Source organism: Nycticebus coucang, chromosome 5 (genome assembly GCF_027406575.1).
Source record: "Nycticebus coucang isolate mNycCou1 chromosome 5, mNycCou1.pri, whole genome shotgun sequence".
Lineage (NCBI taxonomy): Eukaryota > Metazoa > Chordata > Mammalia > Primates > Lorisidae > Nycticebus > Nycticebus coucang.
In genome coordinates this window covers 59,001,890-59,013,098 of record NC_069784.1, presented here as the reverse complement: position 1 = coordinate 59,013,098, position 11,209 = coordinate 59,001,890, and the positions used below count along the sequence as shown (strand labels likewise).

The window sequence follows — 11,209 nt, the reverse complement described above, 5'->3', positions numbered from 1 at the left end:
ATTATCTTTTAATCAAGCAGGTAGATGACCTGCACATTTCTAACAAGATAGGACATGAAGATTTGCCTCCAGAGAGTTAATGGAGCTGTGTGCATACCCTGGACCTAGGACCATGCAGATATTCTTGGGACCCCACCAGAAGAAATTCCAAAATAGGGACTATGACTTTTTTTTTTAACTATGACTTTTGCTCTGAGAATTACAGAAGGCTACAAAACCAGGATTCTCTGGGTCTCCAGGGCAACAGGCCAGGTGACCAATCAACCCCCCAGCCCCGAGTCATTGTGGGAAATGTAAATGTTGCTATAACTACTAAAACCTTGGTGACTGAACTAAACAGAAGGGAGAGCCTGCCCAGTCTCCTGAGACTATATCAAGCAAGTCTATAGACATGTCTGTGGAAAAGATGACAAAAGTAGAAGAGGTAATGTGGAGCTGGAAGGCAGGGTTGGGTGGAGGATTGTCCCTTGATGAGGTTTCCAGATCAATTTACTGGGAAAGACTTTTTTTTTTTTTTTTGGCCGGGGCTGGGTTTGAACCCACCACCTCCGGCATATGGGACTGGCACCCTAGGAAAGACTTTTGATGTAACAAGAATATACGGTAGTAACAGGAGTGGGAAACTGGCACATAGTAGGTATTCAAAAACATATTCCATCCCAACTCCTGCATGTTTTCTTTAATTTTTTTTTTCTTGCAACAGTCTCAAGCTGTCACCCTGGGTAGAGTGCTATGGCATCACAGGTCACAGCAACCTCCAACTCTTGGGCTTAAGCGATTCTCTTGCCTCAGCCTCCCGAGTAGCTAGGACTATAGGCACCTGCCACAGCGCTGGGCTATTTTTTGGTTGGAGTTGCCATTGTTGCTTAGCAGACCTGGGCCGGGTTTGAACCCCGCACCCTAGGTGCATGTGGCCAGCGGCCTTGCCGACTGAGCTACAGGCACCACTTTTTGACCCATTCTTGAAGTAGAACTTTCTTCTCTCTACCTACCCTGGAAAAATGATAGCTTCCTCTCTGAAAAGAGGACTCTGTCTCTCCCTAGAATTAGGAGATGGGTGAGGTACTGCAGATGAAGGCAGATCAACAGAACTCCCTTTTTTTGCAGAATTTTCAAAGGGCCACAAGACTTAAGAGGATGGTCGACAGGTAATCTCTGCTTCTAGCCTCTCACCTTGAGCTTGACCTTTCTATTCCCTTGTCCTCCCAGAGCCACTTCCCAACTCTGCTTTGTATTATTAGGGGCTCACCAAGAAGGAAAATGTGGTAGGGATTAAAGAGCGGTATTGTGCCAGGTGTTGTGGCTCCCACATGGAATCCTCACACTCCGGGTGGCCAAGATGGGCAGATCACCTGAGCTCAGAGGTTGGAGACCAGCCTGAGCCAGAGTGAGATTGTATCTCTAATAACCAGACACTATGGTGGGTGCCTGTAGTCCCAGCTACTCAGGAAGCTGAGTCAAGAGAATCGCTTGAGCCCAAGAGTTTGAGGTTGCTGTGAACTGTGACTTCACTGCACTCTACTGAGGGCTATAAGTAAGACTGTCGCAAACAAAAAAAACAAAAGCAGTCTTGTACTTCAAGCAAGGAGAGGTGAACCTCTAAGTACCCACTAGGTTGGGCTGTGTAAACTGTATGATTTATTGCCTCCCCTTTCCCATTAGCTAAAGGAAAATTAGAGCAAGATTTTGCTGTTTTTTGTTTGTTTTTGGAGGAGATAAACCAATTTTATTGTCTATCATTATGTTATACAAAAATCTAGATTTGTACAGAAAAAAGCCAAATGAATAGTGAGTGCAAAAGAAATAATTTACATTTGCTGTTTTTATATCCATGATAGTGGGATGATAACCATTTCAAAGCACATGTGTCTGGCTGTAGAATGGGATTCGTTCACTGGCCAAAGCCTGGCATAAAAGTAAGGCTTTCAGTGTCTCTGTGTGCTCTACTGGTTCTTGACAAAACTTCTGAGGTCTTCAAGAAAAGTAATGTACTCCTGATGTTCCAGGGCTGTGCTGAGTTCTGCCAACTCATCTGCAAAAGTGTTGTCCACCCCTTGGTCCACAAGGAAATCCATTAGATGGTCATACAAGGCCCAGTCCAGGGAATCTGTGTTGAGTGTGTAATTAGGGTCCTTCCATTCAGAATCACTGGTGGACTGAAAGCTAACTTCCCTGATAGAGAAAATGTCACTTTCAGCCTCCCCTTGTCCCACCTCATCCTCTGGATAGTGGCAGTCCAGCACAAGGGCCGCCTTGCCATCATTCTTCATAACTTCAACCACAAAATTAGGAGTTGACATCAGTTCAGGCTCCTGTTCCTCAACCTTCTGCCCTTGTGAGGGCTCCTCTTCACCATCATTATGTTGGTGGGATGCTGTTGTTAATGTTGAAAGTGACAGTGATCTTTTCCCCAGCAACTTTCGGCATTAATTTTGCTTCTGTCCCATTCACTTCCAACTCCCAACCTCCAGACATCTTGGGGAGAGACTTATGCTTCTGGATTTTCTTTTCCTCCTTAATTTCATCACTCAGAAATTCAACAAAAGCTTTGTTCCCCTCGGTGTGCAGCGCGCCGCAGCCGCAGCCACAGGCGCAGAGCCCGGGAGGCCACAGGAGGCCGGGCAGCTGCTCCGACCCCGCGCGCACTCAGAGCAATCCGAAGGGCCGGGCGCACGGCCGGGGCGCCAGCTGCAGTAGCTGCCGGAGCGGCGGGGCGGGCGCGGCGGCGCGGAGGCCGGCAGCGGTAGGGCCCAGGATATCGGGCACACAGCAGAGCAGAGGCAGCATCGTGCCAGAGGCTGCTGTCTCAACACGTGCAAATGCGAAGGACTGTTTTTGCTGTTTTTTAAGAATTCAAGTATTTGTTGCCTGGCTTGGTACTAATCCTGTACATATTGCAGTATTTGCTGAATGAATGAATGAGAAGCCTTAAAAAGTTAGGATGCATATGTGTTTCACCAGTGAGCTTTTTAAAACATGTTGATGCCCAAGTCTTACCATAGGAGATTCCAATTAAAATGGTCTAGGATGGGGCGGCATCCGTTGCTCAGTGGGTAGGGCGCCGGCCCTATATACCAAGGGTGGCAGGTTCAAACCCAGCCCTGGCCAAATTGCAACAAAAAAATAGCCAGGCGTTTTGGCCTGTAGTCCCAGCTACTCGGGAGGCTGAGGCAAGAGAATCACCTAAGCGCAGGAGTTGGAGGTTGCTGTGAGCTGTGTGATGCCATGGCACTCTGCTGAGGGTGATAAAGTGAGACTGTCTCTACAAAAAATAAAAAAAAAAAAAATGGTCTACGATGCATAAGAGAAGCCTATTTAAGATTTCACAGGTTTTCGTACTCAAAGCTAGCAAGGGTGTGAGGAAACAAGCATATAATTTTAGTAGTCTAGGTTAATGCAGTCTTTTTTTTTTTTTTTTTTTTGAGACAGACCCTCAAGCTATTGCCCTGGGTAGAGAGCCATGGCATCACAGCTCACAACAACCTCCAACTCCTGGGCTTAAGCTATTCTCCTGCCTCCACCTTCCAAGTAGCTAGGACTACAGGCACCTGCCCACAACACCCAGCTATTTTTTGGTTGCAGCTGTCGTTGTTTGGTGGGCCCGGGCTGGATTCAAACCCGCCAGCTCAGGTGTATGTGGCTGGCAGTGCAGTCATTTTTACAAAGGCATCCTTTGAACTCTACCTCAGCTTTCCTCACAGCAACTTCAAACTCTTGGGTTCAAGAGATCCTCCAGCCTCAGCCTCCCAAGTAACTGGGACTACAGGCAACCACCATGACACCCAGCTAATTTTTCTATTTTTAGGAGAGATGGTATCTCACTCTTGCTCAGGCTAGTCTCGAACTTGTGAGCTCAAGGGATCCTCCCACCACAGCCTCCCCAAGTGCTAGGACTACAGGCATCAGCCACCGTGCCCAGCTTTAGCTTTTTTACTTTTATAAAAATGCCGTCATTGTGCTCGCTTCGGCAGCATATATACTAAAATTGGAACAATACAGAGAAGATTAGCATGGCCCCTGCGCAAGGATGACACACAAATTTGTGAAGCGAAAAAAATAAAAAATAAAAATAAAAATGCCGTCGTGGCTGGGCAAGGTGGCTGACACCTGTAATAGTAGCACTGGGGGAGGCTGAGGCAAGAGGAACCCTTGAGCTCACAAGTTCGAGACTAGCCTGAGCAGGAGTGAGACCCCGTCTCTCCAAAAATAGCCAGGTGTCATGGTGGTTGCCTGTGGTCTCAGCTACTCAGGAAGCTGAGGCTGGAGGATCTCTTGAACCCAAGAGTTTGAGGTTGCTCTGAGCTAGGCTGAGGCCAGAGCACTCTGGCCTGGGCAACAGGGTGAGACTGTCTCAAAAAAAAAAGTAAAAAATCTAGAAAACCTAGCTGGTTAAATGATTCAAAAATACCATGCAGCCTCTTAAGCCAAATGAAGAAAATCTCTCTGTGCTAACATGGAAAGTCCAAATTGTTAAGTAATGCTTCTTATGTAAATGTATGATCACATGTTTAAGAAAAAGTAGATAGGGCAGCACCTGTGGCTCAGTGAGTAGGGCGCCGGCCCCATATACCGAGAGTGGTGGGTTCAAACCCAGCCCCTGCCGAACTGCAACAACAACAAAAAAAAAATAGCTGGGCGTTGTGGCGGGCACCTGTAGTCCCAGCTGCTCAGGAGGCTAAGGCAAGAGAATCACATAAGCCCAAGAGCTGGAGGTTGCTGTGAGCCGTGTGACGCCACGGCACTCTACCGAGGGCAGTAAAGTGAGACTCTGTCTCTACAAAAAAAAAAGAAAAAGTAGATATACTTACTGGTAAATGATAGAAATTTTTTCTGGAACGATGCACAAGAAACAGCTAACTTTGTTAAGAAGGACTGGGGCAGAGTAAAGCTTTTACTTTTCATTTAACATATTTCTCTGTGGGTTAAATTTTCTTTCTTTCTTTCTTTTTTTGAAACAGAACCTCAAGCTATCGCCCTGGGTAGAGTGCTGTGGCATCACAGCTCACGGCAACCTCCAGCTCCTAGGCTTAAGCGATTCTCCTGCCTCCACCTCCCAAGTAGCTGGGACTACAAGCGCCCGCCACAACGCCCAGCTATTTTTTGGTTGCAGCTATCATTGTCATTTGGTGGCCCAGGCTGGATTCGAACCCGCCAGCTCAGGTGTATGTGTCTGGCGTCTTAGCCGCTTGAGCCACAGGTGCCGAGCCAGGTTAAATTTTCTTAATCATGTGGAAAAAAATAAGGCTGGGCAAGGTGGCTCACACCTGTAATCCTAGCACCCTAGGAGGCTGAGGCAGATGGATTGCTTGAGCTCAGGAGTTTGAGCTCAGAGTGAGACCCTATCTCTAAAAATGGTCAAGTAGGCAGGGTCAGACTGAGCCATAATGAGACCCCCATCTCTAAAAATAGCCAGGCATGGTGGCTCATTCCTATAATCCCAGCATTCTGGGAGACTGAGCTCACAGGTTCAAGACCAGCCTGAGCCAGAGAAAGACCCTGTCTCTAAAAATAGCTGGGTGTGGTGGCAGGCGCTTGTAGTCCCAGCTATTTGGAAAGCTGAGGCAAGAGAATCACTTGAGGCCAAGAGTTTGAGGTTTCTGTGAGCTATAATGCCACGGCACTCTACCACAGGTGACAAAGTACTGAGGGCAACAAAGTGAGACTCTGTCTCAAGAATAAAAAAATAGGGTGGCACCTGTGGCTCAGTGGGTGGGGCGCCAGCCCCATATACTGTGGGTTCAAACCCTGCCCCAACCAAACTGCAACAAAAAAATAGCCGGGCATTGTAGCAGGCGCCTGTAGACCCAGCTACTCAGGAGACTGAGGCAAGAGAATCACCTAAGCCCAGGAGTTGGAGGTTGCTGTGAGCTGTGTGATGCCATGGCACTCTACTGAGCGTGATAAAGTGAGACTCAGTCTCTAAAAATAATAATAATAATGATAATAATAAAATAAAAATTAAAAACTAAGATTCCAGTGTCCAGCCAGCATTGAAAATCATTGGCATAATGGAAGGAACATTATTCTTAGATTAGATTTGAGATTAGATTTAGATTAGATTAGATTTAATTAAAATAAAAAAAAAAAAAGGGTGACGCCTGTGGCTCAGTGAGTAGGGCACTGGCCCCATATACCAAGGGTGGCAGGTTCAAACCCAGCCCCTGCTGAACTGCAACCAAAAAATAGCCGGGCATTGTGGCGGGCGCCTGTAGTCCCAGCTGCTCAGGAGGCTGAGGCAGGAGAATCGCAGAAGCCCAAGAGCTGGAGGTTGCTGTGAGTCCTGTGACGTCATGGCACTCTACCGAGGGCGGTAAAGTGAGACTCTGTCTCTACAAAAAATAAATTAATTAATTAATTAATTAAAAAATAAAAAGATTTGGGCGGCACCTGTGGCTCAGTCAGTAGGGCGCCGGCCCCATATGCCGAGGGTGGCGGGTTCAAACCCAGCCCCGGCCAAACTGCAACCAAAAAATAGCCGGGCGTTGTGGCGGGCACCTGTAGTCCCAGCTACTCGGGAGGCTGAGGCAAGAGAATCGCTTAAGCCCAGGAGTTGGAGGTTGCTGTGAGCTGTGTGAGGCCACGGCACTCTACTGAGGGCCATAAAGTGAGACTCTGTCTCTACAAAAAAAATAAAAATAAAAATAAATAAATAAAAAGATTTGAGAACCAGGTGTGCCACTAAGTGACCTTAGGCAACTGACAAATTTCCCTAACTGTATTATGTAAAAAATCATGTCTCCATCACATGATTATTGTAATGATTAAATGGAATAACATAAATAGTAGGTTCTAAATTACCCTTATAAGAACTTTGACATTGGTACAGAGGTTCTGGGTGAAGAAGCAGCCTCACTCATGGGGTTTTTGTTTTCACTCCTCCCTCTAACCCATTCAATCCTCACCTCTATATACCTGAGGCAGGTGGCAAAATTCACATACTCACTGTCTGTGGCAAATGACATTGAGCCAGAGGAGAAACCCATATGCCACACTAAGGATGCAGGAGACCATGGCAGAGGAGTCAACACAGGCCAACAAGCAGCTACTGATGGTGAGTTCTGTTCATTACTGTCCTGTGCCTTTGCCCACTTGGGAATTCCAAGCCTCTGGTCACTGTCATTACTTACTCATCTTATTTGCCTCTGGGATTTTCACAACTCTAACTTCAAACATCAAAATTCTTTTTCATTAAATGATTCTTTACATCCATCTTGCTGGTGGCACATTTTAAAGTCCCAAAGACTTTTCTAGTCCCCACTCCTTTCATGATACTTGAGATTCAAAACTCCCTCTGGATGCTCAGCACCTGCCTCTCAGTAGCTCTCTATCCCTAGGGTGCCCAATTGCTGTCGTAAAGCCAACCTTTGTGCCCCCAGTACCTAGTAGAGTTCCTGGTTCATGATTAGTTCTCAGCAAATATTTGCTGAACGTGCAGCTTCACCCATGGAGAAAAAAATTGCATAGGATTCTCCATTGTTCAGTCTCTCTGCTTCTGCCTAACTTTATGTCACAGTTAAATCCAGGTCCAAGAGAACAGGCATGATACAAAAGCAACCAGGGAGAGAGGAGAAAAGGTGGTAAAGACAGGGCAAACACCACACTTTATTCTGCCCTCCCACCAGGTCCGTCAAGCTGCCATGCACCAGCTGTTGGAAAAGGAGCACCAGCAGTACCAGCAGGAACTAAATCAGATGGGCAAAGCGTTTTATGTGGAGAGACTGTGATGCCTCTGAAACGCTGTTCTTCCATTCACATCACACTAAAATAGCCTTCTTGAGCCTCTACCACCTTGAACTTCATCCCAAACATTCCTGGACCCAGCGACCTGCCTAGAACTTAAGGAAACGCTCCCACTCTCACCTCTTCACTCTACTGTCAATCCCCTGCTGCTCTTTGAGAAACATCTATCAAACAACCGTTAAAAACAAGAGGGACACCTTGTGGTCAGAGCGGGATCTGCAGGGTTGAAGTAAGAGGGAGGGAAGGGATGGGAGACTTGAGAACCCCACCTCCATTTAACAAATAAAGCTAACTCTTAAAAGTTTACACCTACGGGCGGCACCTGTGGCTCAAGGAGTAGGGGGCCGGCCCCATATACTGGGGGTGGCGGATTTGATCCCGGCCCTGGCCAAAACTGCACCAAAAAAAAGTTCACACTGGGCTTATTCACTCAGCTCTAGCTCTTGATTTGTTTCAAAAGTTCTTACTTCTCAGCTACTTCCTGGGTGTTGCTCACTGCCTCCCAGATCTCACTTTCACTGATCTCTGTAGACTTGGACAAACTGCTCTGACTGGAGCTGTTCATCTCCAGGCACTGTGGCACTTCAGTGTCAGGATGTCTACATTTTGGGTTTTGAGTTAGCCAGTTATTGTGAAACTTTGGGCAAGTCTCTTTCCCAAGGGCCTGAATTCTCACCTTCCAGAGAGTTCCACTCTCAAATCCCTCCAGGAATCAGGCAGGTAATGTGGCAGGTGTAAGGAAATAAAGAACACGTCCAATCAAAAGACATTCAAAATTCTGGAAAATACTGAAAAGTACTGATTGACCATGTGTATCCTTAGGCCATAAAAAACTCTACTTAGGAAGGTCTGCTGTACCCACAATGACACTCCAAGGCAGAAAGATCCCATTTCAGAGCGAGTGACAGCTGTGGGAATGCACCGTCACATCCTGATGTGAGCACCTTTATACATTACTTTGCCCTGTGCTCTTGTCTTGCCATGGGCATCCTCCCTGGTCACTCATTCTGTCCACATGACCTTTTCCCACCCTCAGCTCGTGTACTGAGTCTCATTGTGTCTCCACTGCAAAACTTACACCCTCCTTCCTCACAAGTCTCTTTATCCTTCAGACGCCTGATGAGCCCCTCCTCATTGTTCATCTCCTAGCTATTACATCTCTCCCTTCTCTACACTACACACTCTGCAGACCAAGAGCACTGAGGGACAGCGTAGTGAAGAAAAGAGTGGGCTTTGGAGTCAGGTGCAGCTTCAAATTAAAGAGCTTTCATGGGTGGTGCCTGTGGCTCAAGGAGTAGGGTACCGGCGCCATATACCAGAGGTGGTGGGTTCAAACCTGGCCCTGACTAAAAACTGCAAAAAGAATAAAATAAAGGGCGGCGCCTGTGGCTCAGTGAGTAGGGCGCCAGCCCCATATGCCAAGGGTGGCGGGTTCAAACCCAGCCCTGGCCAAACTGCAACCAAAAAATAAGCCGGGCGTTGTGGCGGGCGCCTGTAGTCCCAGCTGCTCGGGAGGCTGAGGCAAGAGAATCGCGTAAGCCCAAGAGTTAAGAGGTTGCTGTGAGCCGTGTGATGCCACGGCACTCTACCCGAGGGTGGTACAGTGAGACTCTGTCTCTACAAAAAAAAAAAACAAAGAATAAAATAAATAAATACAGAGCTTTTACATCTTTAATTCCTACATCATCATGTGTAAGGAATTTAATTTATCTCAGCTTCAATCTCTTCTGAAAATGAGGACAAGAAAACCGATTTCACAGGATCATTTTGATAAATAAGATTATGTAGAGATACACAAGTCCAGTGCCAGCACACAGTAGGTATCCTCCATTTTCCCCCTCAGAAGATTTCCCTGTGACTTAGGTCCTTGACAGATTGATTGCCAGCCGCTTGGCCTGTCCCCTATCCAGATCAAATGTCATTCTCCATCCCATGCCCATCCCTCTCTCTGTCCTACATGTCTGTCCACTACCACCCCCACCCCAGTTTCCATATCTTCTACTTCTCAAATCCTCTTATCTTTTTTTTTTTTTGAGGCAGAGTCTATGTCTCCACAGCAACCTCAAACTCTTGGGCTTAAGCGATTCTCTTGCCTCAGTCTCCCAAGTAGCTACAGGCACCTGCCACAATACCCAGCAATTTTTAATTACAGTTGTCCTTGTTGTTTAGCTGGCCCAGGTCAGGTTCAAACCTGCCAGCCTCAGTGTATGTGGCTGCACTGTAACCACTGTGCTACGGGCACCAAGGCAAACCCTCTTATCTTTAATCAGTAACTACTCATGTGCTCACACCAAATGATGAACAGGTCACAGGCTGGAAAGAGGGGCAGCTGTTGAACAAATAAGGACAGGTATGATATGATTTTTAAAGGAGGCAAAACCACACACATGTGGCCTGGATTTGACCCACAAGCCTGAGACTGGGTCTCCCATTCCTTCTGTCTACCCCCTGCCCTCTATTTCTTGGAGGTCCATCTAGCCTTCACTCTTTTCGTCTTCCTGCCTCTCTCTCTCTCAGGCTGCCTTCTGCTTCTATTTGGGCAGGCTGGCCAGGCATTAGGACAATAGGCTTTAACACAGGACGGAGCTGGGCTTCAATGCTGGCTCTGTTACTTACTGGTTATGTGGCCTTGTGCAGGTTATTTTACTTTTCTGCATTACAGTACCTCTTATACAGTATGTAAAAAATAGAAAGGATGCTCATTGGGTTGCTGTGGGGATTAAAGAAAGCACTTAATGGCACTCGGTGGCTCACACTTTACTCCTAGCATTCTGGGAGGCCGAGATGGGTGGATTGCTTAAGCTCACAAGTTCAAGACCAGCCTGAGCAAAAGTGAGATCTCACATCTCTACTATAAATAGGAAAACTGAGGCAAGAGGATTGCTTGAGCCCAAGAGTTGGAGGTTGCTGTGAGCTATGATGCCAGAGCATTCTACCCAGGGTGACAGCTTGGAACTCTGTCTCAAAAAAGAGAGCACTTAAAAGAGTCACACTAAATGTCCAATAAATGGTAACCCATAATGATATGTTCTTGCTCCTATGATAGTTTTTTTCATTGTTATTTCCCCTTTGTTACCTGGCCTCCCCTACCTCCCACAATGCTCCTTCACTAACCCCTTCTATCTCCCTTTTTGTTTTTCTCTTTTGACTGTTTTTCTTTCTTTTTTTTTTTTTTTTAATAGCTTGAAAAAAACATGTGAGCTCTGCTATTTCTCTACTCCTCTGCCCTCTGTTCATGTAGAATGCCTTTTCCCCTTTGCCTGATCCCTGACCTTGGCCTCTTACCCCGGGGCTTGTCAATGCCAGGCTGGCTCCAATATTGGCAGGTCAGCCCCCTACAGAGCCTGTCTCCTCTGACCCAGTCTATTCTGTCTGCTCTCATCACATCACCCCATTGCTCCCATTAGACCCTCTTCATTCTTTCTTTTTTTTTTTTTTATTTTTATAAAAATATGGAACGCTTCACGAA

The 11,209-nt window shown here is 46.7% G+C and overlaps 1 protein-coding gene, 2 non-coding genes and 1 pseudogene across 3 annotated transcripts in view; 2 read left to right on the top strand and 2 right to left on the bottom strand.

Annotated features, from left to right (window-relative positions):
- Positions 1–47: 47 nt before the first annotated feature.
- On the top strand, positions 48–7,995 carry CFAP141 (cilia and flagella associated protein 141). Its single transcript, XM_053592509.1, has 4 exons — positions 48–424; positions 1,108–1,148; positions 6,922–7,051; positions 7,623–7,995. Exons 1-4 carry the CDS (start codon positions 392–394, stop codon positions 7,722–7,724), a joined length of 306 nt encoding a protein of 101 aa, XP_053448484.1. The 5' UTR covers positions 48–391; the 3' UTR covers positions 7,725–7,995.
- Positions 1,944–2,787, bottom strand: LOC128586562 (complement component 1 Q subcomponent-binding protein, mitochondrial-like; annotated as a pseudogene).
- On the top strand, positions 3,956–4,062 carry LOC128586904 (U6 spliceosomal RNA). The gene has a single exon (XR_008380362.1). It is a non-coding gene; the product is annotated as a U6 spliceosomal RNA (small nuclear RNA).
- Positions 7,996–11,186: 3,191 nt separating the features above from the next.
- LOC128586864 (U6 spliceosomal RNA) overlaps positions 11,187–11,209 on the bottom strand; it is a 107-nt gene continuing 84 nt past the window's right edge. Inside the window, exon 1 of the small nuclear RNA XR_008380323.1 lies at positions 11,187–11,209. This exon is cut by the window's right edge and continues 84 nt beyond it. This is a non-coding gene — a small nuclear RNA (U6 spliceosomal RNA).

What these genes read in the sequence shown, in the direction of transcription:
- CFAP141 (XM_053592509.1), top strand. Translation starts at nt 392, where the DNA reads ATGTCTGTGGAAAAGATGACAAAAGTAGAAGAG. An exon ending in AGATGACAAAAGTAGAAGAG is followed by an intron (nt 425 to 1,107) that starts GTAATGTGGAGC and finishes CTTTTTTTGCAG; the next exon opens with AATTTTCAAAGGGCCACAAG. An exon ending in CTTAAGAGGATGGTCGACAG is followed by an intron (nt 1,149 to 6,921) that starts GTAATCTCTGCT and finishes TACCTGAGGCAG; the next exon opens with GTGGCAAAATTCACATACTC.